At 37.4% G+C, this 24,656-nt stretch overlaps 1 protein-coding gene across 1 annotated transcript in view; it reads left to right on the forward strand.

Moving 5' to 3' along the window:
* Positions 1-5,469: 5,469 nt before the first annotated feature.
* The window catches only part of LOC148941083 (uncharacterized), a 29,086-nt gene continuing 9,899 nt past the window's right edge, over positions 5,470-24,656 (forward strand). Inside the window, exons 1-3 of the mRNA XM_089105160.1 lie at positions 5,470-5,654; positions 18,423-18,593; positions 22,352-22,837. Of these exons, the coding sequence (XP_088961286.1) occupies positions 5,564-5,654; positions 18,423-18,593; positions 22,352-22,837 (748 nt within the window). The 5' untranslated portion in view covers positions 5,470-5,563. The remainder of the gene's footprint in view (positions 5,655-18,422; positions 18,594-22,351; positions 22,838-24,656) is intronic.

Genomic DNA, 24,656 nt, shown 5'->3' on the forward strand with positions numbered 1-24,656 from the left:
CCAGTTTTATAAATCACATATACGACCCCATATTGACTATGGGCTCATCGTCTATGGTGCATGTGCAAAGACCCACATACAAAAAATTGAAACAACACAAAATGATATAATACGTCTCATATTTGGTCTTAGGAAACCCACAAGCACCAATTTTCTGCTTATGGAGAGTGGATTAACAACAATAAGGGAGATGTTCTCTCTCCATCATCAATTCAAAACAATGGCTGTAAAACAAGAATGTTGTTTCACTTTATGAAAGTAATCTTGAGAACCAAGAGCTGGAAAAAAAGAGTGAAGAAGGACAATAGAAACCTGCAGAAAGAGAAAAGCAAATGCTTTTGCTGAAATTTTTTTCAGCACAAAAAGGCAGAAAACGCCTATTAGTGGTGCTTTCTTAAGATTAATTAAAAAAAACTTTTTCCACAAAATAAGTTATTCAAAGAAAAGTAAAGAACTCCATTAAACAAAAAATTAGCAAAAATAAAATCAAATAATCTACCAAGCGTGAAATTACCACAAGTCAGCATCTATAAATAAATGAAACCCAAAACGAACAGAAATTACAATAAATAACCGAGTTAAACTCAAAACGAGCAGAAATTAACATAAGTTGGGTGCAAACCCCCTATGCCTTCCCAAGGCCAGAACAAAATTTGCACTTTACTGAAAAAAATATAAATGTTTTTGCTTTTACAACTTTAATAAATCAAATAATATTAACATTTTGATTACTAAATATCAGTATATGTATATTAAACTGACAATGCACATTCATTTGTATTTTTTCAGTAAAGTGCAAAAATGTCTGCCCCGAAAGTTTGAACATAATACCCTCAGTAGTTCTTTGGATACTGCTGAGATGCCTTATTGGGAATTAGCATTATCACAGTGCATTTTGATTTAATCTTAAGGAAACATTTAGTTTTTAAACATAATGGGCAAATGGGAGGGTGGGCGTGGGAGGGTGGGAGTGGAAGGGGGATTAGTTGCCCTCCAATCACTTTCGACTATTAAAAACGACATTAGCCCTTTCTATTGTCAATCGAATGAGTCCCTTTCGAAGTTCCCACGACGACTCCTTCAATACGAAGTGCCCTGGTCTAAACAACAACAACAACAAAAAATATCACTAATCACTTTCGACTATTAAAAAGGGCACTAGCCCTTTGAATTTCAAATCGAATGAGCCCTTTTTTGAAGTTTCTACAACAACGCCTTCTGTAAAACCTCATATGCCCCCAGGGCATAACTTAAAGCCCTTGCCTTTAGGGTTGTGGGGGAGTGTCCTCCTCAAAAACATATTTCCTATCTGGAAATAAACTAGCCTATGCTGAAGAAAATGGCTATCTCTAAAAATTTTGATTGGATGTGTTTGGGGGACGGATGGGCGTGGGGGGGGGGCTAGTTGCCCTACAATCACTTTTGACAATTAAAAAGGGCACTAGCCCGATGAAAGTTCAACTAGAATGAACCTGTTTTGAAGTTTCTACGACACCGCCTTCTATAAAAACGTGATCTGCCCCCAGGGTATAACTAACAACCCCGGCCCGGAGGGTTTTCGGCGCGTTTCCTCCTCAAAACCAAATTGTCACTTAGAAAATCACCTAAGATGAACAAGATGCTTAATCCCCAAATGGGGATGGGATGTGTGGCGGGGAAGGATGGGCACGGGGGGGGGGGCTAGTTGCCCACTAATCCATTTAGACTGGTAAAAACGGCTAAAGACTTTTGATTTCTCATAGAATGAGCCTGTTTTGAAATTTATACGGCACCGCCTTCTATAAAAACCTTATATGCCCCCTGGGTATAACTCAAAACCCTTGCCCGGAGGGCTGTGGTGGAGTGTCCTCCTCAAAAATATATTGTCTATATGGAATGGCTATCTCAAAATTTTGAGTGGATGGGTTTGGGGTACTGATGGGCGTGGGGGGGGCTAGCTGCCCTACAATCACTTTTGACTACTAAAAAGGGAACTATCCCTGTGAAATTTCAAATCTACTTAGCCTGTTTTGAAGTTTATACGACACCGCCTTCTATAAAAACCTAATATGCCCCCATGGCATAACTAAAAACCCTTGTCCTGAGGGTTGTGGCGGAGTTTCCTCCTCAAAACCATAATTTCTATCTGAAAATCAACTACGCTGAACAAAATGGCTATCTCTAAATTTTGATTGGATGTGTTTGGGGGACGGATGGGCACGGGGGGGCTTGGTGCCCTACAATCACTTTCGACTATTAAAAAGGGCACTAGCCCTGTGAAATTTCCAATCGAATGAGCCTGTTTTGAAGTTTCTACGACACCGCCTTCTATAAAAAACCTTATATGCCCCCATGGTATAACTCAAAACCCTTGCCCTAAGGGCTGTGGTGGAGTGTCCTCCTCAAAAACATATTTTCTATTTGGAATGGCTGTCTCAAAACTTTGAGTGGATGTGTTTGGGGGAATGATGGGCGTGGGAGGGGGCTAGTTGCCTTTCATTAAAAACTTTATAATCCTTGCCTACATAACTTACAACCCTTGCCCTGAGGGCTGTGGAGAGAGGGGTTGCCATCCTTAAAGACTTAATTTCCAAAACTTTCAACTACATTGAATAGAATGGCTATCTAAAAATTTTGATTGGATGTGTTTGGGGAAAACTTGGGCGTGAGAGGGGTATTAGTTGCCCTCAAATCACTTTCGACTATTAAAAAAGGTACTAGCCCTTTGAAGTTCAAGTCGAATGAGCCCTTTTTCAAGTTTCTACAACAAAGATTTCAATAAAAAACCTTATATGCCCTCAGGGCATAACTTATAATCCTTGCCCTGAGGGTTGTGGGGGAATGTCCTCCTCAAAAATTTATTTTCTATCTCGAAATCAACTATGCTGAACAAAATGGCTATCTTAAAATTTTTATTGGATGTGTTTGGGGGAATGATGGGCGTGGGGGACTAGTTGCCCTCCAATCCCTGTTGACTATTAAAAAGGGCACTAGCCCTTTTAATTTACAATAGAATGAGCTTTTTTTTAAGTTTTTATGACAACGACTTCTTTAAAAACCTAAAACCCTTGCCCTGAGGGCTCTGGGGGAGTGTCCTCCTCAAAAACTTATTTTCTCTCTGGAAATCAAATATGCTGAACAAAATGGTTATATCAAAATTTTGATTGGAAGGTTGTGGGGAAATGATGGGCATGGGGGGGGGGGGCGAGTTGCCCTCCAATAACTTTCGACTAATAAAAAGGGCACTAGCCCTTTGAATTTACAATTAAATTAACCTTTTTTGAAGTTTATACAAAAACGCCTTTTATAAAAACCTTATATTCCCCCAGGGCATAACTTAAAGTACTTGTCCTGAGGGTAGTGGGGGAGTGTCCTCCTCAAAAACTTATTTTCTATGTGTAAATCATTTATGCTGAACCAACTGCCTATATCAAACTTTTGATGGTTTGTGGTGGGGGGACTGAGAGGCGTGGGGGGGGGCGATTTGCCCTCCAATCACTTTCGAATATTAAAAAGGGTACTAGCCCTCCGAATTTCCTATCGAATGAACCTGTTTTGAAGTTTCTATGGCAATGCCTTCTATAAAAACCTTATATGCCCCCAGGGTATAATTTAAATCCAATACCCTGAGGGTTCTGGGGGAGTGTCCTACTCAAAAACATATTTTCTATCTGGACATCAAATACGCTGAACAAAATGCAAACTCAAAATTTTGATTGGATGTGTTTGGAGGAATGATGAGCGTAGGGGGGGGGGCTAGTTGCCCTCCAATCACTTTCGAATATTAAAAAGGGCATTAGAACTCTCAATTTCCAATCAAATAAACCCCTTTTGAAGTTTCTACGACGACCCCTTCCATATGAAGTGCCCTGCTCTAAAGGAAAAAATAAATAGTACATTGTGCTACTCCCGTTCTTATATGCCATCTGGGCATAACTTAAAACCCTTGCCCCGAGGGTTGTGGGTGAGTGTCCTCCTCAAAAACATATTTTCTATCTGGAAATCAACTATGCTGAATAAAATGGCTATCTCAAAAATTTTTGGGGATGTGTTAGGGGGAAGGGTGGACGTGGGGGGGGGGCTATGTGCCATCCAATTACTTTCGACTATTAAAAAGGGCCCTAGCCTCTCCAATTTCCAATCGACTGAACCCTTTTCGAAGTTTCTACGAAAACTCATACGATACGATGTGCCTGGGTATGGAGAAAAAAAAACAAAAAAAAACTACTTGTGCCCACCTCGTTTTTTACTTAGACGGCGCTAGCGCGCTGCCTATGATAGAGGGCTTGAACCCTCCTGTTCATGGTTTTAGAACAGTAAACATTGACTTGGTTTGTTATAATTTCCATTCTCTAGCATTTTAACCCTCTTCAGGCAAAATAAATGTCTTGTGGCACAGAATGGCTGAAAACGCCACTTGGCAAAGGTTTGTCAAGATGGTGGGCTGAAACTTCCTTTTTAAGGGCTTTAGATCATGAAAAACTAATCAGCTATCTTAGAATTTCTAATCTATGGGAAAACGCCACATGGCAAAGGTTTGTCAGTATGGTGGGCTGAAACTTCCCTTTTAGGGGATTTAGATCATGACAAACTGATTAGCTATCTTAGAATTTCAAATATATGGGATTTTAACCTTCTATGGGAAGAAACTGACGTTTTATGGTAGAAAACACCACTTTGGTGTGGTTTGTAAGACAAGGCTCAAAACCTCCATTTTAGGGTTTTAGATCAAGGAATATTGATTAGCTCTCTCGTAATTTCCATCTTAAAACTTGTATTTTCTGGCATTTTGAGCCTATTTGGGCCATACTTAATGTTTGGTGGCACGAAATCGGAGAAAACTCCCTCTTAGTGTGGCATAATCTCTTTTGTTATTCGAAGCAGACACTACATCCAATGATTTTCTTTAGAACGAATCCTCTCCCAACATTCTATGATCACTGATTTTGTATGATTACCCCTCAGGGAGAAGAAGAAGAAAAAAGGAGACACATAACTGCTTCCCATGCGAAAAAAGTGATTTTCCATGTTGTGCGAGGTGGGGACTGTAATTCACCTGTACATGGTTTTCACCCATTATATTTCCAATGGTGCACTTGTCATTTTGATTTGACACTGGGGTTTCAGGCTTCTTTATCAAATTCCCCCAAATATGTTTTTGTGATTAACTTATACTATCAAGATTAACTATAATTGGAGTTACGACTTAAGAAGCAGCTTCTAATGGTAATTCTTTCTCTCTAAGCAGTCTTTTTTAAATGTGTTTTTTAAACTCCCTAGTATAATGGGCTGTGGATTTTGGTACTATGGGTTCTGGACCTATTATGTTGCAGCTATTATTGCAGCAATGATTAGCTTGGCTTGTGTTTGACTTGCTTTGATTTCTTATTGACTTGCAGAGTATGTAATGTTACTTTTGAATATTATGTTTATTTAATAAGCTTGTTATTATGCCATTCAAGGATAAAGCTAATGGAGTTATTATTTCTAGAGACTATTTGCTGACATTCCACCTTGGGAAAAAGAACTATCCTTATTTCTTCCTGATGTAGCTTTTACAGACCTGGCATTGATTCTGGCACTAATGTATGAGGGCGAAGTGTATTTGGAACTGGGTCAAGGTTCAAATGTTTTTGAGCTGGTTACCATGTTTGAACTTTCCATTGTTAAAAGAGGTAAGCTGCAACCAATACCAAGTCATTTTTTCAGAGCCCTTGTTGCCTCTGGGTATTTGATTTCCCGTAGATAAGAGTATCATTTAGCACCCACTTAAACTAAAAAAGCAAAACAAAAAAGAGTGGAGTTCAAAAAAGAAGAAGGAAATATATAGTAAATGAAAGTAACATATATCACTACATGCTAACCCTAAAAAAACTTACACAGGCAAAGAAAAGACAAGAAAATTAAATGATAACCTCATTTAGATTTGAAGCTCTCAGCTGTTTTGTTTCTTTTTTTCCCTTTAAAAATTTTCACACAAAATATTTCTGTTTCATACAAGTTCAGTGGACTTGTATGGAGTTGTATGGATTACCCTTACTCCATGCCTATCTACTTTAGTTCTGCCCTAGGATGGATAATAGACTATCTATGAATAAGTGAAATGACGTCATTTTTTTAAATTCTGAAAAAGGGCTATGCCAGCTTTGCCTCTCACTGAGACTATCTGCCTTAGCTCTACTAAAATCAGCCATGGCTCTATGAGTTTTTATTCACTTACACCAAGCTGATTTTAATTCAAACTTCATTTGACTATGTTGGAAAAATGGGAGGAAAATAGTCGAAAATTTCAAATAACGTAATGAAAACTTGGGTAAAACGTGGCTAGTCAAATTAGGAGAAATGACTTGCCAAATGGCTAAAAACCCTCTATAATAATATAACACAGAAATATTGAAATTTTACAGCAAAATAACTAAAAATGATTATTGCTTCTTGTAAATATTGAGTGCATAGCTGAACCTGCCAATAGAACCAAAACACGATAGAGTTCCTTTATGCCTCGTCTGTTCATTGGGTGAGTTAAAAAAATCTAAATATTAATAAAACAAAGTGTACTAGCACCATTAGAAGCAAAAGACAAACTAAAACGACGTGGAGGTTTTGCCCCCTATAAAACAAGCATATTCAATCCTAAGAACTAAAGATGTCTCCCCGATCACAAATCTTTTGGAGCTGCCTTCCTCCTGACTATTGTGTATGGCCTAAGAGTGACAGCTTTTCATACATTGCGCTACTTTCCTCAACTTCTAACTTAGACCATGTTGTTGCTTCGTTCGGCAGTCACGAGGTCAAAGTTTTAAAAGAAGGATTCTATTCTGACCCCCTTCCTATCTCTACTTGCTTTTACTCCTCCCTGTCTATGGCTCAAAATAAAGAATCAAATTGCATTTACTACCGAGATTGGAAAAATGTGTCAAGTGAGTCTTTCAGTAAAGTCTGGGACGAGATGTTGAGCAAAATCAAAGTCCGTTACAATCTTTTATGCGATCGTACTGTGCTGCCACAAAGTGAAAAGAATACCTCAATTGAGCTCACTTCCTACTTGGCACAAATAAATCACTTGCTGAAATGTGCTGAAATTAGCGCCGTTCCTCTTCGAAGTGCTCAAAAAAAGTCTCAGCTAGAAGATTGGTCAAAAAACAGAGATCTAGTGAATGCGTGTAATTCGGCCATGCTATGGCTTTCTGTTTGGAACGACTGTGGCCGTCCGAGAGATGGCTTAGTAAATGACTTGAGACTCCGTACGAAACGGAAATTTAACTGAAGGACCTCAAAAACCATAAGTTAACGCTGATTGAGAAAAATATAAGCTGTATTGCTGAAGACCCCTCCAGACTTTAGAAATATAGCAAGCCTACCAAAGCCCAGAGTGCTAGTGTGCCTAAAAACAAGTGGGTTGAATAATTCGCGAGGGAGTTCAGTGCTCCCAACAAAATCACGGAGGAGTTTTTTGATAAACAACTTGACCTTCTATTGTCAAATAAGACGGAATCTTTCCTGTTTGTGTTGCCAAGTGCTGTTCAGTCTTTGATTCCGAAGTTAAAGAAAAAATCTTCATCTGGTGTTAATTATATTTCAGTTAGGCACCTGCAACTTGCAGGCTCTTCAATCGAGCAACATTTAGCACTACTGTTTCAGATTATCCTTGTCTGCGGTGTAGTCCCTTTGCAATTTTGTTTCGGACAAATAACTCTCATCCTTAAAAAAGGCAAAAAGACGCTTCTCTGTGTAGTTCTTATCGCCCCATTACCGTTTCGTGTACTACTTTCAAGCTATTTGAGTCATTTTTGATGAAACACATTGAAGAAAATTATTCCTTCCCTCCTCGCCAGTTTGGGTGCCAGCGAGGCTTAGGTAGACAGCATGCTCTCTTTCTGCTTATAAATGTGCTGAAGGATATTAAAGAAAGAGGTGATTTCTTATTCTTGTGTGCACTCGATGTTGCAAGAGCCTTTGACTCTTGTATATTTTCGCAGGGTTTGCTTGAGGCCCAGTTGAAAGGTACTGATGGTGCGATAATTACTTGCTTAAGATACATGTATAGAAATCTGAAGGCTCGATTTAAAGATGGTAGTCAACTATTTCCGATTCAGAAAAGTATACGTCAAGGAGCTCTGACTTCTCCAGTTTTGTTTAATAATTGTGTTACCAGTGCTCAGGATAAGTTTAACTGTACATTTATCTTCAAAGGAGTTGATCTTTCGTTAGTTACGTTTGTGGATGACTTACTGAACCTTTCCTGCACTTTCCAAGGATGCTCTTCAACTTTTGAGCTTCTCCAAGATGAGCACGAACACATTGGTTTGAGCTTTAATACTGATAAAACAGTTGTTCTACCATTCAACTATAAAGGGAATAAAAATTCAACAAGTATATCCTGCTCTGAGGTTCCTTTAGCTAGCAGTCTTACTTACCTGAGCATGCCTATTGGAGCAAACCTTAAAAGAAACTGTAAACCTGGCAATGAAAAACTATGCTCGTAAGACCCGGGCTGCGTATGACTCCCTGGCTTCAAACGCGTCGTATATGAGTATAGCTCACCGTTCTCAGTTATATAATAGCCTAACAGTTCCTCACTTACTTGCCCCTGCTACTGTTTGGTCTTTTTTTAATTGTGTTAAGAGAAAGCAAAGTTCATCGCCTTATTTTAAATTTGCAAAGTATTCAATGGCACTTCCAACTCGGACAAGTAACTCTTTTCTGTAAAGAAAGTATCAATTGGTTAACCCAGCTGGGGTTACTGAGAGGTGCATTTGTGATTTCTCTACTGAATGCCAGAAGTTTTCACATCTTTGGTCATTTTTGTTTATCTCTTGTTTGTAGTTGTGTGTGTTTTTATTTCGGTTATTTCTTTTTTTTTTTCTTGATTTTTACTCTGTCTTTTTCTGGGCTCTGCCCAGATTTTTGCGATGGGTTATAAATAAAATGATTGATTGATTGATAAAGCCTAGAATTAAATAAATCTAAAACTAAGAAATAAAAAGACAAAGTAATATCTATATATACAATTTATACTGCTGTAATTGAGCACCACATTAGTTAGTTAGGGTTACTTCAATGAGAACACCAAAGCGTTTGTTTTCTTAGAACATTTTTTTCTCTCTTTGTTTTTTGCCATGGGTGGCCAGGTCCGCTTTACGTCTTTCATTTGTTCATTGGGCTCTCAGAAATCCTTGTCTTGTTTCCTTGTCTTGTTGCATTTGTGACAAATTTATCTTGTCTATTGTCTTTCCTTCCTCATTTTCTTTATTTTTGAGGTAATTTAGTAAAAGAGACTTTCTTTTTAGAGAGAAAGTAAAAGACCTTTTTATTTTTATTTCTAATTCTTGCTGCTATAAAGCTATACTCTTCAACTTTTCTACAATTTCCTTTGTGTTGGGCTCTGGATTTTCCCGTTGTTCTTCATTTCTCCTTACTTCAAAAGTTAATCAGTTTAAATTGGTTTCCTTTGCATTTTCTTTAAGCTGTCTGTCTATCTTTCTTACTACTTCAAAGCTCTGTTCTTTGACTTATCTGTAATAGTACAGGCAAACTAGAGTTTGACCCCAAACAAATTTCAACATAAATTACTTTTACACCATGTTGTAGAGAAAAAAAAGCTGAAGAACATATCCAAAATTGCATATTCTAGGTCGACGCAAAACTAGTTTTTTTTTTTTTGCTTTTAGTTTTAGTTTTTTAATTTTTTCTATAAAAAAAAATTAAATGTCGGTGAATTTTCGCTTTTATTTACATTAATTATAGTCCCGCTGTGGAATGAATAGTTAAGGCCGAAAATGAAAGCAAATTTGATGTATAATGTACCAGAAAAAATTTTCATAATCATCAATATGTGATTTCACCCTTATCATTGTTGTGACCTCTTTTTCACCATAATATCAGAAGGCAACTATTCTGACATAAAATGATGAGCTGAGCCCAAAAATAAAATTAACAGGATGCAGTTTCTACTAGATACCCCTTTTCATATTCATCAATATGCACGTTTTTATTTTCAATTAACGTGTTTCTTTTAACACTTATTTTCCACCATTTCATCGATTGTTGGTAGAAACAAATTGCAACAGAAATTATTTTTACACCTTGTTGTAGAGAAAAAAAAGCTGAACAACATATCCAAAGTTGCTCATTCTAGGTCGACGCAAAACTATTTTTTTTTTTTTTGCGTATCGTGTCAGTTTTGTGAATTTCCTAACAAAAAAATTAAATTCCGGTAATAGTTTGTTTTTCTTGAACTGAATTATTATTCCGATGTAAAAAGACGAGTTGAGTGCGAAAATGGAGTCAAATTTGATGTATGGTATATAAAAAAAGTTTCATAATCATCAATATGAGATTTGTACGCTTCTCGCCGTTGTGACCCCCATTTTTTTTTTTCTACCACACCATCTTTCGATGGCTAAATTGTCGGTTTTGAGATCCAATAATTAGTTAGCCTGAACCTGATCCTCGCTGGCTCCATCACCTGATGGGTCGGCCTAAACAAAGTGATTGCAAGATGTTTGTTAAAACATTAAAAATATTAGAAAAATAAAATCATCTATGAAACTAGTTTTCAGCAGCCGAGATTTAAAATAGTGATGAAAACCACACTGCCTTTCCACGACAAACAACAAAAGCATGAAAAACAACAGGGAAATCTTTGCGAGACAGCAAAAAGATTTCCCTGTTCTTCTTCGTGTTTTTGTTGTTTGACATTTAAGATCCCTCTTAGATTAAACTATTACCAACACACTGACTAGTCTTCACAACTGATAAAATTGTCAAATCAAGTTCATGAACAATTGAAAGAAAGAATTAAACTCCGACTAGTATTTACAACTTATTCTTTTAATTCAGATGTCTTAGCTTCGACGTTCTCCTCATCGTTATAGCTTTCGATTCTTGGAGAGGTAGAACATGCTGTCCCTGTGCATGTTTTACACGCTGCAGTGCAAGCTAAGCCTTTTTTTACAGTAGCTATATCAAGTTGAGCTACATTCCAGTTGACAGGAGCACTTCACGATTTTCAAAAGCAGGCGAGGGGCTGGTAGGACATCAGCAGTCAATGGATACGAGAAGTCATCTTCATTTTTCCAATCCCAGTCCTTGGATTTAAGTTCAGAATCAGGAACTTTACTTCATACCTGAACTTGGTAGAAAACTCTGTAACTGTAGAATTTAACCGAATCACAAGTTGGTCGTAACTGTTCTGAGTGGAAGAACGTGCTAGCAGTAGTCACCTTCTTTTTTAAAAAAAACATCTTGCAGACTTCATTCAGATTTCCCCCTTTTGATGAGCCATACATCATGAGCAGAGCGTCTTCTCCAGTAACCCTTACTTCCTCCTTTGAAGCTGACTTCAGCCCGAAGACTGCAGCTGATGTACGAAAATCGGTATCTGTCATTAGCTTCTTCAGTGCAAGGCCTTTTCCCACACTATGAATCCGTGAAGTAGAGTCACAACTTAAGATAGCGTGAGCAAAAAGAAACAGATGACATGTCTCTTGGCCCAGCTTATCTTTCAATTTGTGAATATCCCATATTCGGGGAGCTTTGTTTGACTTTTTTTCAGGTACCATGATAATACAATAGAACCAAAAGATCAGTATCATCTCCAGTGACGGCAGTGCCATAATGCCGGGAAGAATCAACAACAGCTTGCTCAATTGGGACATCTGCATCACCTTGTGCCTGGACTACGACGAAGCCCTTCGATCGGAGATAAACAGCCGAAGTGCAGACAAACATGGCCTTTTTTTTCTTGCAGTACAAGAAATTATCCTTTTTTACCTTCAGCTGCATATCTGATGTGAAGAAGGTCTCACGGCTGACTGCGACTTTTCTTCGACTGGGCCATATCCTTTATGGTAGCTCCACCATCGTAGCCTTCGAACACAATAGTGGCAGATGGATATTTTTGGGTCACGTGAGTACGATAATTGTCAAGGATTTCGCAGTATCGTTCGTCTTTGGCCGGAGGAATTCTGTGCAGAAGAGCTCCACCGTCGATGATATATCGAATGCCTTTGGGAGGGGGAGTAGAGCACTCCCCAAGATCGGAGATACAATTGATACTGCTGTAATTGAGCACCACAGATGTTAGTTAGAGTTACTTCAATGAGAACACCAAAGCGTTTGTTTTCTTAAAACATTTTTTTCTCTCTTGGTTTTTTTCATGCGTGGCCAGTTCTGCTTTGGGTCTTTCATTTGTTCATTAAGCTCTCAGAAATCCTTGTCTTGTTTTCATCATTGTATTTGTGACAAATTTATCTTGTCTATTGTCTTTCATTCCTCATTTTCTTTATTTTTGAGGTAATTTAGTAAAAGAGACTTTCTTTTTAGAGAGAAAGTAAAAGACCTCTTTTATTTTTATTTCTAATTCTTGCTGCTATAAAGCTATTCTCTTCAACTTTTCTACAATTTCCTTTGTGTTGGGCTCTGGATTTTCCCGTTCTTCCTCATTTCTCTTTACTTCAAAAGTTAATCCGTTTAAATTGATATCCTTTGCATTTTCTTTAAGCTATCTATCTTTCTTACTACTTCAAAGCTCTGTTCTTTGCCTTATCTGTAATAGTACAGGCAAACTAGAGTTTGACCCCAAATAAATTTCAACATAAATTACTTTTACACCATGTTTTAGAGAAAAAAAAGCTGAAGAACATATCCAAAATTGCAAATTCTAGGTCGACGCAAAACTAGTTTTTTTTTTTTTTTTTTTTTGTGTCAATTTTTTCAGTTTTTCAAAAAAAAAAATGAAGTGTTGGTAAATGTTCGTTTTTCGTATATGAAGTATCATCCCCATGTTAAATGAAGAGCTGAGCCCGAAAATGAAAGCAAATTCGATGTACAATGTACCAGAAAAAAGTTTCATAATCATGAATATGTGATTTCACCCTTCTCATTATTGTGACCTCTTTTTCACCATACTATCAGAAGGCAGCTATTCTGACATAAAATGATGAGCTGAGCCCAAAAATCAAATTAAACTAATGTAATTTCTACTAGAAAACCCGTTTCATATTCATCGATATGCACTTTTTTATTTTCATTTTACATGTTTTTTTAGCACTTATTGTCCATCAATTCGTTGATTGTTGGTAAAAATAAATTGCAACAGAAATGATTTTACACCATGATGTAGAAGAAAATAAGCTGAACAACATATCCAAAGTCACAAATTCTAGGTCGACGCAAAACTATTTTCTTTGCGCATCGTGTCAGTTTTCTCACTTTCCTAACAAAAAAATTAAGTTGACGTAATTGTTCGTTTTTCCTGAACTGAATTATTATTCCGTTGTAAAAAGACGAGAGTTGACTGTGGAAATGGAGTCAAATTTCATGTACGGTATATAAAAAAGTTTCATAATCATCAATATGAGATTTTTACGCTTCTCGTCGTCGTGACCCCTATTTTTTTCTACCACACCTTCTTTCGCTGGCTAAATTTTCGGTTTTGAGATCTAATAATTAGTTAGCCTGAATCTGATCGTCGCTGGCCCCATCATCTGATGGGTCGGCCTAAACAAAGTGATTACAAGATGTTTATGAAAACATTAAAAATATTAGAAAAGTGAAATCATCTATAAAACTAGTTTTCAGCAGCCAACATTTAAAATCCTTCTTAGAATAAACTATTATCAACACTCTGACTAGTCTCCACAACTGATAAAATTATCAAATCAAACTCATGATCATTTGAAAGACAGAATCAAACTCCGACTAGCATTCACAACTTATTCTTTTAATTGAGATATCTAAGCTTCGACGTTGTCCTCATCGTTATAACTTTCGATTCTTGGAGAGGCATAACATGCTGTCCCTTTGCGCGTTTTACACGCTGCAGTGCAAGCTAAGCCGATCTTAAATCAGCTACATCTCGTTGAACTACATTCCAGTTGACAGGAGCACTTCACGGTTTTCAGAAGCAGACGAGGGGCTGATAGGACGTCAGAGTCAATGGATGAAAGAAGTCATCTTTATTTTTTCAACCCCATTCCTCGGCTTTAAGTTCAGAATCAGAAACTCCACTCCATACCTGAACTTGGTAGAAAACCCTGTAACTGTAAAATTTAGCCGCATCAAAAGTTGGTGGTAACTGTTCTGGGTGGACGAACGTGCTAGCAGTAATCCCCTTCTTTTTAAAAACTTCCCTGCAGACTTCATTCAGATTTCACCCTTTTGATGAGCCATATATCATGAGCAGAGCGTCTTCTCCAGCAACCCTTACTTCCTCCTTCGAAGCTGACTTCAGCCTGAAAACTGCAGCTGATATACGAAAATCGACATCTGTCAGTAGCTTCTTCGGAGCAAGGCCTTTTCCCACACTGTGAGTCCGGGAAGTAGAGTCACGGCCTAAGATGACGTGAGCAAAAAGAATCGGATGGCATGTCTCTTGGCCCAGCTTATCTTTCAATTTGTGAATATCCCATATTTGGGGAGCTTTGTTTGACTTTTTGTTTTCAGGTACAAAGAATAGTTTCTTGCTTGATAGGTCTCCATGATAATACAATAGAACCAAAAGATCAGTATCATCTCCAATGACGGCAGTGTCGTAATACCGGGAAGAATCAACTGCAGCTTTCATAATTGGGACATCTGTATCATTGAAGCGCTTTGATCGGAGATAAACAGCCAACGCGCAGATAAACCTGGCCTTGTTTTTCTTGCAGGACAAAAACTCATCCTTTTTTACCTTCAGCTGCATATCTGCCGTGAAGAAGATCTCACGGCCGATTATGCGACTTCTCGTCGACTGGGCCATATACTACTACTACTACTAACAACTCACCGCAGCACCAAGCTACATGACGCTAACACAGCTAGGCACGCTCCTCCTCCATCCTAATCTATTTAAAGCCTCCCTTTTTACGCCCGCCCACAAAGTTCCTATTTCCGTTAGATCTCTTTATGATGTCCTCCCAAGCCAGATGGGGACGACCTGCTTTCCGCTTAGCCTTAGACGGTTGGCCGAAAAGAACCATCTTCGGCAATCTGTAATCCTTCATCCGCACAACGTGCCCTAACCACCTCAACCTTTCTTTCATTATAGACCTAGAAAGCGGTATTGAACCACATTTTTCGTATAGCCTATTGTTTGAAATACAGTCAGTCAGCAGGGTACCCAGAACAATCCTTAAGCAATTTCTCTGGAAAACATCTGGCAAATCTTCATCCGCTTTTCGGAGCGTCCATGCTTCAGAACCATATTTGACCACTGTCATCACTGTAGCTTATAATATTCTAATCTTGGTTTTCAGACTTATCTTCCTATTCTTTCATACTTTTTTTAGGTGTGAAAAAACACCCTGAGCCTTGGCTATACTACAGTTAACATCTTCACTGCTCCCACCACCTTTACTAATAATACTACCATGGTAAGTGAAGCTGCCCACCAGATCAATGTTTTCATCACCCAACGTTACCTTTTCATTTTCACTTATTCCTAGCCTTAGTGACTTAGTCTTTCTAACATTAATTTTCAAACCAATACTAGCACCCTGAACTCGCAAAACCTCTAAAACTTCATTCATTTTGCTCACACTTTCATCTAGGATGCTTAAATCATCAGCATAATTCAAGTCCAGGAGACTTTGTCCTCCCCATTTGATTCCGTGGTCTCCCATTGCCTTTCCTGTGCTCTATGGTAACTCCGCCATCGTAGCCGTCGAACACAATAGTGGTAGATGGATATTTTTGGGTCACGTGGGTACCATAATGGTCAAGGATTTCGGAGTATCGTTCGTTTTTGACCCATGGAATTCTGAGCAGAAGAGCTCCACCGTCGATGATATATCGAATGCCTTTGGGAAGGGGAGTAGAACGCTCGTCAAGATTGCAACCCTGTGCTATAGCCTTGGCAAACTCTGGCTTGTTCGGAGACCAGAGCATGCAAGAACTGTCAAAAAGTGATACCGGGTAGGAACACAGTTCATGTTAAAAATACTCAGATTCCGTGAGATTGATCGTCTTTGTTAGCGTGATGAACCCCTGAAAAAGGAGAGTGGTGTCCAGTCTTTTGCAGTCTCCACCTGGATTCGGCTTTATAGTAATTTGAAGTGCCTGTGGTTTCCGTCGAAACACAAAAAATCAGCAACCCGCTTTCCAGACATGGAGACAATGATTTTTAGGCTTTAATCTCTAGCAGATTCAACGTTGGCAGATTCGTAGGCTGTCAGACTGTTGGTGATGCTTAGTTGAAGATCCTCATTGAATACTGATCCTTTTTCTAGGAAATCAATAACAATCTGAGTGTCTTTACAGTCTGTTAGCTGCCTCGGCTCGGACGCTTCCTTATATTGTTTACTAGTTCCATAGAACACATGTGACATACCCTCCATCAGAAAATCTAGTGCAGAGCAGACTGGTTGAGACAGAACCCATAAAGACCTTTGAACCTCTGTCATACCACTTTCATCGGTAAGGCCACCTGCCGTTTTGAGACAATGCATGAGCTCCTGTTCAATGACAAGATCCCCCAGCCCAGAATCTATCAGAACATCTGATCACATGCATCCCATTCTGGAAGGCTTGATAAACGGCAGGATGGGTTTCTTGGAGCTTGATTATTCGCTGGATGTAAAGCTGGCAGAATTTTGTGCAATTGTTGTGCCCAGATGCCGCCAGATAAGGTAGCATGTCAGAGATGAAATTTAAGTGGAGATTCCATGACCCAGATCGTTCGGCTATTAAGAAATTTCGCAGTAAGGATACCATATTGGAGTATTACAAGTTTGGACAGCCTAACGTTAAGGGTCATCTGTTAGCACAAGATGCTTTTCAAGGCGCGATTATCTTCTTAGTAGATGTCTGTGAAAAGAAAAAATATAAAACAGTTCTTTAATACAAATTTCCAAGAGTTTTACTACGTACGGTTGGATACATTAGTTTACCATTTCAGACTGTACATTGTTTGGTTGAAAAGATGACGCAACCAAAATGATCTCTTACCTTTAAATATCAAGTTAATGGGAAAGGAGAACATTCGCAGTGAAACTTTTTTAGCTTGTTAGGTGGCAGATACATCGAATGACTTTTTTGTATCTATAAATGGCAAGATGTCAAACACGGGTTATGAAACGTGATTAACAAATGAATACTCGGGGTAATCTTCAATTGTGATTTTTTAGCTTACAGCTTTATACGGGAAATTACTTGGACAAAGTGTGGGACGAAACGTTGATATTATTTATTGCATACGAAGGTCATGAAAATGATGTATTTGCCTTCTGTGCGTTAACTGGTCTTATAAATGAGCCAACCGTAATTCATCAGCCCACTTATTTTTTTTTTTTTTTTTTTAAAAGAAATGGACGAATTGGTGGACAATAAGTATGAAAAGAAACATGTCAAATAAAAATAAAAAGTCCATATTGATGAATATGAAACGGGTTCTCTACTAGACATTACGTCAGGTTAATTTGATCTTTGGGCTCAGCTCATCATGTTATGTGAGAATAGTTGCCTTCTGATAGTATGGTGAAAAAGAGGTCACAAGGATGAGAAGAGTAAAATCAGATATTGATGATTATGAAACTTTTTTCTGGTAGATTGTACATCAAATTTGCTTTCATTTTCGGGCTCAGCTCTTCCTTTTACATCGGGACGGTACTTCATATACAGAAAAACGAACATTTACTGATAGTTCATGTTTTTTAGAAAAAACTGAAAGAATTGACACGTAAAGCAAAAGAAAACTAGTTTTGCGTCGATCTAGAATGTGCAACTTTAGATATGTCGTTAAGCTTTTTTTTCTCTACAATATGGTATAAAAATCATTTCTTTTGCAATTTGTTTCGGGTCGACCGGAAATTTTGGCTAGTTTGCCTGTACTATAATTCCCGTCTTTGAGCTCTGGATTTTTTTTCATTTTTCTACATTTATCATAAATTTTCATCTGTTTTAATATCTTTACTAACTTCTATTCCTTTTCCTTTCTCTTTAGTCCAGGATTACGTTAATTTAATTGACCACCTTTATATTTGCTTGAAGACGCTTATCTACTTTTCTTGCTGTCTTAAAGCTCTATTCTTTGACTTCCCTGCAAATTCCTTGTTGTTGATCTCTGCATTTTTTCATTGCTTCACATTTTTTTTTTTTTTTATCTGTTGGTTTCCATTCTCCATCTTTGTTCTTTAGTTCAGAATTTATTTTTTTCAAAATTAAATAATTTAATCTTGTTTCTTGATGCTTTATTTTTTCTGCTTCCTGTTTCTAAACTCTTCCAAGTATATTTCGTTTTCCTTTTTGTTGGTGCTTTTCTGTATTTGTGTGTGAGAATGTGTTGGTGCCATTCTCCATCTTTGTTCTTTAGTTCAGAATTTATTTTTTTCAAAATTACATCATTTACTCTTGTTTAGAGCTGCTTTATTTTTTCTGCTTCGTGTTTCTAAACTCTTCCAAGTATATTTCGTTTTCCTTTTTGTTGGTGCTTTTCTGTATTTGTCAACTTCCAATTTAAGAAACTGACGTAGCCTTAGTTAGTGATGCTGATGCTATTCATGGAATAAGAGAGAGAACTTTGTTATCTGAATGTTCTGAAAATATCCCTAATAGGAATCCACTCCATACTCCAGAGGCAGGGGAACAAACAGCGTTCACAGAATGGAATGAAGATATGAGCAAAAATGAAGGTAGCTATGATCTTTTCTATCAAAATATGAAATCTCCTGTAAACTAAGAAACTTATTTCTAAAATTATCTGAGGACAGGTCTTCAGGAAGTGTTTGCTTGTTGATTCTTCTTCTCCCCCCCCCCCCCGTATCTCCTTTCTCTAGGCATATTTACGCGATTCAAATTGTTAGTAACAGCTAATGGGAATGTATCAATCTGGCAGGAATTTCCAAAATAGGATCCTCAAATGTAAACAAAAATGAAAGGTTTCTTCTTTTTTACGAGCATGTGAGAGATTTTGAAAGAAGCAATGGTGGCCTTTTTAGAACTTTCCACGTGTCTAGTGAAAAAATTATGCTTTGCAGTTAGATTTGACTTTAGTTTACATGTTTTTTTTCTTTCTTGCCATCAAAAGTGGCGTGAATTGTCTGAAGGTGATGTTCGACATTATGTCATGGAAAGGCAGTGTGGTCTCCGAAATTATCAACATTATGTTTTTTCGCCAATACTGTACTACTACCACACTACAAAGAAACGTATTTATTTTTCAAATTAATGAAACAACAGGATTCCTCCCTGTCAGTGTTAAGATTATAGGCTCGTTGTCTTTTACTCGGTCGACACCAAACATTCCACCTAAAAATATAAAAAACAGTTTTTGAACTACAATATAATATCAATGTTATAGCTTAAGTCTGATCTACATTATATGCATAAATGTATTATAACAAGGACTATATTTATCCCCACAATCATAAGAGATTATCGTTTATTAATATAATAGATTACACACCTCGCTTTTAGCACGTTAAAAATTTTCAGTAGCAATAACAAAACTCCCAATTCGTGTTTCTTTAGTTGAGGACGATGTTTCCGAGCTACTGTCGCGATCCGAACAGCGCGGCTCCAGGCTAGCGTGATTAGTACAGTCTAGCTCGTCGATAGACAAGTTGCAACAAAAACTGTCAGCAAAGACAATGTCATAAATACATAATATACTGTCATAAATACAATGTCGTAAACATACGAACGTATTTAATAAACCTAGGCACTAAAAAAAAATTAAAACTAACAAGTAAATAAAAAAAATTAACATTTTTAGTTAATGTTTATGGAAAAATCCTGTCTCGGTTGAATACTGGCGAACACATACGAATTGTCAAGGGTGCCTGGTGCTCGCAGGCACAAGGTTGTGAACCCGGGGGTAATGTAACGAATACTTAAAAAAGGAAGCAATGAAAATTCGGATTTCTATTTAGATAAGATGGCTTAGGACCATGCACTGACATGGGTGCCCATAAGGGGGGGGAGGCGGAGGGGCGCCGGTCCCGGGGGTAATGTAACGAATACTTAAAAAAGGAAGCAATGAAAATTCGGATTTCTATTTAGATAAGATGTCTTAGGACCATGCAGTGACATGGGTGCCCATAAGGGGGGGGGAGGAGGAGGGGCGCCCGTCCCCCCTGGCTGACTGATGCTGCCTTAGTTTTATATGTTAGTTCTGTGATTTCTATTAAATAGCATTAAAAGTGCCAATTAGACGACGTTTTTCCCCCCCCTGGAATTCAGCTGTTGGGCGCCCATGTGCAGTGATAAATACTTCCAAGAGAAGCAACACGAGAATTAAAAGAGAGAGCAGGAGCAATGAAAATTGTTGCACGTGGGTAGAAATTTCGGTTTAGATAGGATGTTGTGTCACACATGGTGATGTTACAAGTACTTAAAGAGAGCAAGAAGAGGGAGCAATGAAATCTTCAATTCATGCCTCAGAAGATATGTTTAAATAGGATGTGTTAATACCATAGGGTAATGTAGCAAACACTTCAAAGAAGAGGCACTGAAAATTAGGATTAACGTATAGTATTTGAAGTAGTTGTATCTATGTCCCTGAGATAGTTCAGTTCTGGGACTTGGTGAGCTTCTGAACTTATTTTTAGCAATCAATCATCAAAGGACATAACCACTCATCTGTTTACACAAAGAAGGTGGCTGGAAGAGAAATGCAAACTCTTATCGTTATGCGTTGGCTTTTTATAGATTGAAAACTCGAGGCTGATAGGTTTTTTAAGAATTTAAACGTTTGGAAAAGGTAATGTATGATTATCTTCTAGTTCTGAGGTGAACTGGAGATTAGAGTCAAGCATAATAAAATGTGTTAAAAAGGTGTTAAGTGACGTCTCTTCATACCCGATACAGAAATAAGGTCATTCACATATTAACCCTGGAAACGGTGCTTCAGAGCAGAAATTTCATGTAAAAGGGGTAAAAAAAGGTGAAAGGCTTTTACCCATTGGTAGACCCATAGTTCGGATAAAAAAATGGCTATTATATCAGGAATATAAAGAAAAATTATTGCAAATGCGGACTAGGCGCATAATGATTTTGACATCTAACGTTTTTCTGTCCATTTGGTGGGTGTTATCTTGAAGTTTTTATTAAAGACCAAGTTTACTTTTTTCTTTTGTCCACGTACTAGTGTAACTTTTTATAGAATTAATAATTGTCTGTAGAATTTCATGATTTACACAGATTCTTGATTAAAATACAATTCAGCTTAGGGGAGTTGAGTCTTATAAAAATTATTGCTTTCTTTCTTAAATAAGAGACAGTAAATCAAAAGAAAGAGAAAGTATACCCATTTCTTGGGTATATTTCTAAACAACTTTTCTTGGCATTTCTAAACTTCGTAAGTATTTCTAAATGACGAAACCAGAGGTTTCTCAAAAGATTTGTTTTTTTAAAGAAAATTAATTCTGTCTCTTGCAACTGGGACTAAAGAGGGGCAACCCGGTAGTAGCTCCTTTTCATTGTGTGCTGGCTGTGGTAGTCCCTAAGACAACTGAAATACTTCAGTCCGTCTGTTGACTTTGCTGAGTTCGGCCATTGACCTGAAAGATACTGAACTGGAGCTATCAGAAACACTTAGGATGGATGATGGACAATATCAACAAGTAAAATGAATCATTTTTGTACAGTTCCGAAAAAGTTATGACAGTTTTGCCTCTTACTTTGCATAATTGTCCTATCCAGCATGATCGTCGTTGGTTTTTTCAAGACATTTTTTTAGACGATCCTAACCTTGAAAGTGGCTCAAATGCAGAGACATTTCTTAGGGGGACGGGGCAGGATCATCATAAAATATGCACAAAAATAAGCAAATTTCCTGAAAATGGAGGTAAAAATAGGACGTTCTTGAGATTTGACCTCTCCCTGCATACCTGTACAGAGTTAAGAGACTGGATTAATCTTAACCTATAAAATGTGCCTTTTTCTCTGATTTTGACCAACCCAATATGGTTTTATGGGTCTAGACTAGTTTGTTGGAAGACTCGAGTTCGATAGCCACTAATAGTAGCGAAAAATACTATGAAAATGTCATCATGATATTTTTCCTTATTGGGTATAAATCGCTTTTTCAGAAATATAATCGTATTTCTTTTTTTTTCTGATTGCAGGAACGAGCACATTTGAAGAAATTTGTTCTGGAACGGACCTAGAATTTTTGAGAAGATATACACTCTACGATCTGTAAATTATTTGGAAAATATAAGAAATCATACAAAATATAATAAAAATCTTAGAGATTTGTGGTGTGGTGATCGGGCGCAAAGACAAAAGTTAGTTAGATTTCTAACTAACTTCAAAAGTTGTTAAAATTTCCAATTTTAAAACAGTTAGTTAGACACGAGATTTTAGGTTTTCCTACCTCTTTCCCACCTTTCCTATCTCTTACATTTTCCCTACCAGATACTTGTTTATTGATATTAGTTTATTGCAGAGGATGAATTGGAATGGGCAGAAAAGGCAGTAAATGGAACAGAAGATTCAGCTATACCACAAGAAACCCTAACAAAGGAACAGTTAGAAACCCGATTAAGGATTTGGGTATGCACACTATGCAGAAAAATGCATAGCTCTCAATTTTTATTTGAACTTCATACTAATACCCAGTGCGAGAAAAATATTCCACTCAAGTGTGAAATGTGTCAAGCGCCCATTGGTGGAAATTATCATGATTTTGTTTTACATTTATTGGAGCATAGAGTGGCAGTAGATGGGAAATGTCCAGTATGTTTTAGTGAAAATATTACTGATATGAAAGAGCACGCAATTGTGATGGGTCATTTGTCGCCGTGTGAAGACACTAACTCACTGGCTGTTGTGCCATCCACTTCAAAACAGAAGAAAGAGCTTCGGCCAAGATCAAAACAGATCCATTATTCCGAATTTCCTGAATTCGATATGATGAGCAGTGACAGTGAAGGTAAATTACTAGCTACATCCCTCCCCCTCCTATTTGCCTATGTACTGTCGCAGATTTTTTTTATGGGTTATTCCGGTACTATTCTGAAAGGCTGTTTTATAAATTAAAATGGTTTTATTAGATAATAACGTGTCTTTTTGAAAAAAAAAATATTTGTTTATGAAACAAAAATGTAGGGAACCTTCCCCATTTCTTGTTTGGTAAAATGTAGGGAACCAACGATTTCTTGCTGATGAATTGTATATGTCAATAATTGTGGGAGTCAAGATCTTGGAAAGGTATGCAACTGACCTAAGAAATATCTCCTAGCTTTTCTGATTTTTTGTTTATTTTTAACATTCTGAATAATTGAGACCCTAGCTTATTGGCTGGTGTGCCATCCAGTTCAAAACAGAATAAAGAGCTTCAGTCAAGATCAAAACAGATCCTTACTCTGAATACTTTTCCTACATTTCTTTTGGGTTATTAGGGAATTTTTTTTGACTGGCTGTTTTGTAAACTGAAATGCTTTTATTCGATGAAAACATGTCTTTTTGACATATTTTTATTTGTATATATAAGGGAGGAAGAGGGGAGGAAGTAAAATAATATAACGGTGGAAGCAAGTATATATAAATGAAGAGGAGGAAGCAAAATGATTCAAGAACTGAAACTTGCTAGGAAGCAAAGATGGAGATATGCGCAAAAGTCTAATATTCCGGCTGATTTCTAAAATCCCTGAAAAACTAAAATCCCTTCAAAGAAGAACTAAAGATCATTCAGTATACCCACTCTAAGATGTGGGGTCAATATCTTGGAAGGGCATGCAATTGACCTAAGAAATTTTCCCAAATTTTAAGATTTTTTTTTTGTTTAATATTTTAAATCAATTTTTTCTGATGGACTTAAGATTGATGATAATTACCCTATACTTTGGGGAGGTGCACTCCCTAGATCGGAAGTTGGTAGGAATCTTTGAAATTTTAACAATAACTCGTATGCAATGTTAGATATTCAGAACTTCCAAGCAAATAGAAGTAAGTTCTGTCTGAAAGCATTTTTTAAAGATTTATACTTTAAATTAAAATCTTAGAACCTGAATTAAATTAACGTTTGTATTCAGCGAAAGCAAATTTTACAAGCCCACAAGGGAGCTAACATTTTTAATAAATCAAATAACTGCTCTTCAGTAAAATATGTATTGTCAAAATTTCTGCCTGATTCTTCAACAGTCATGGAGCATAATCTTTTCTTGGGAAAGGGGTGGGGTACCTGGTAGTTCAACGAGCAGTCCTCTATAAAATATTACCTACACCAATTGGAAGTTACTCGGGAATAGAAACCCCAATAATGTGGAGAAAAAAATTATTATATTTTCAATGCCCCTTGACTATCCAGATATGGACCCCTCTTAACCCCCAATAAAAATACTCAAGATTCGCCTCTGGCTTTGCGAAAAACTTCTTCTTGGAAATCGTTACAACTATTAAGGGTCCAAACTAAAGTATTGAAAAGGACGAACGTCCAAACGGAAGTAAAAAAGGGGAAAATTGTCGCAGATTCCAGAAAACTCCCTAACAAGATCGATTTTTTTCCATGGAAAGCCCAAGAGTGCAACTTTTTGTACGTTGTGTCATTTAAAATTTTGCGGCTGCCAACCCCCACCGCTCCCCAGGGAGAGAAATGTATTTGTTGTATAGTTAGTTGAAGAACTACATACAAATTTAGACGTTTGTACGATTTTTAATGTGAATTATGCTGAGAAGAAAAGATAATAGGAAGAATTACTGATTGTGCACACTGACATTGAGAGGACAGTTTGAAATAACTTTTTACCCCT

This window comes from Artemia sp. Qi Xiang Cuo, chromosome 19, assembly GCF_049724085.1.
Source record: "Artemia sp. Qi Xiang Cuo chromosome 19, ASM4972408v1, whole genome shotgun sequence".
Lineage (NCBI taxonomy): Eukaryota > Metazoa > Arthropoda > Branchiopoda > Anostraca > Artemiidae > Artemia > Artemia sp. Qi Xiang Cuo.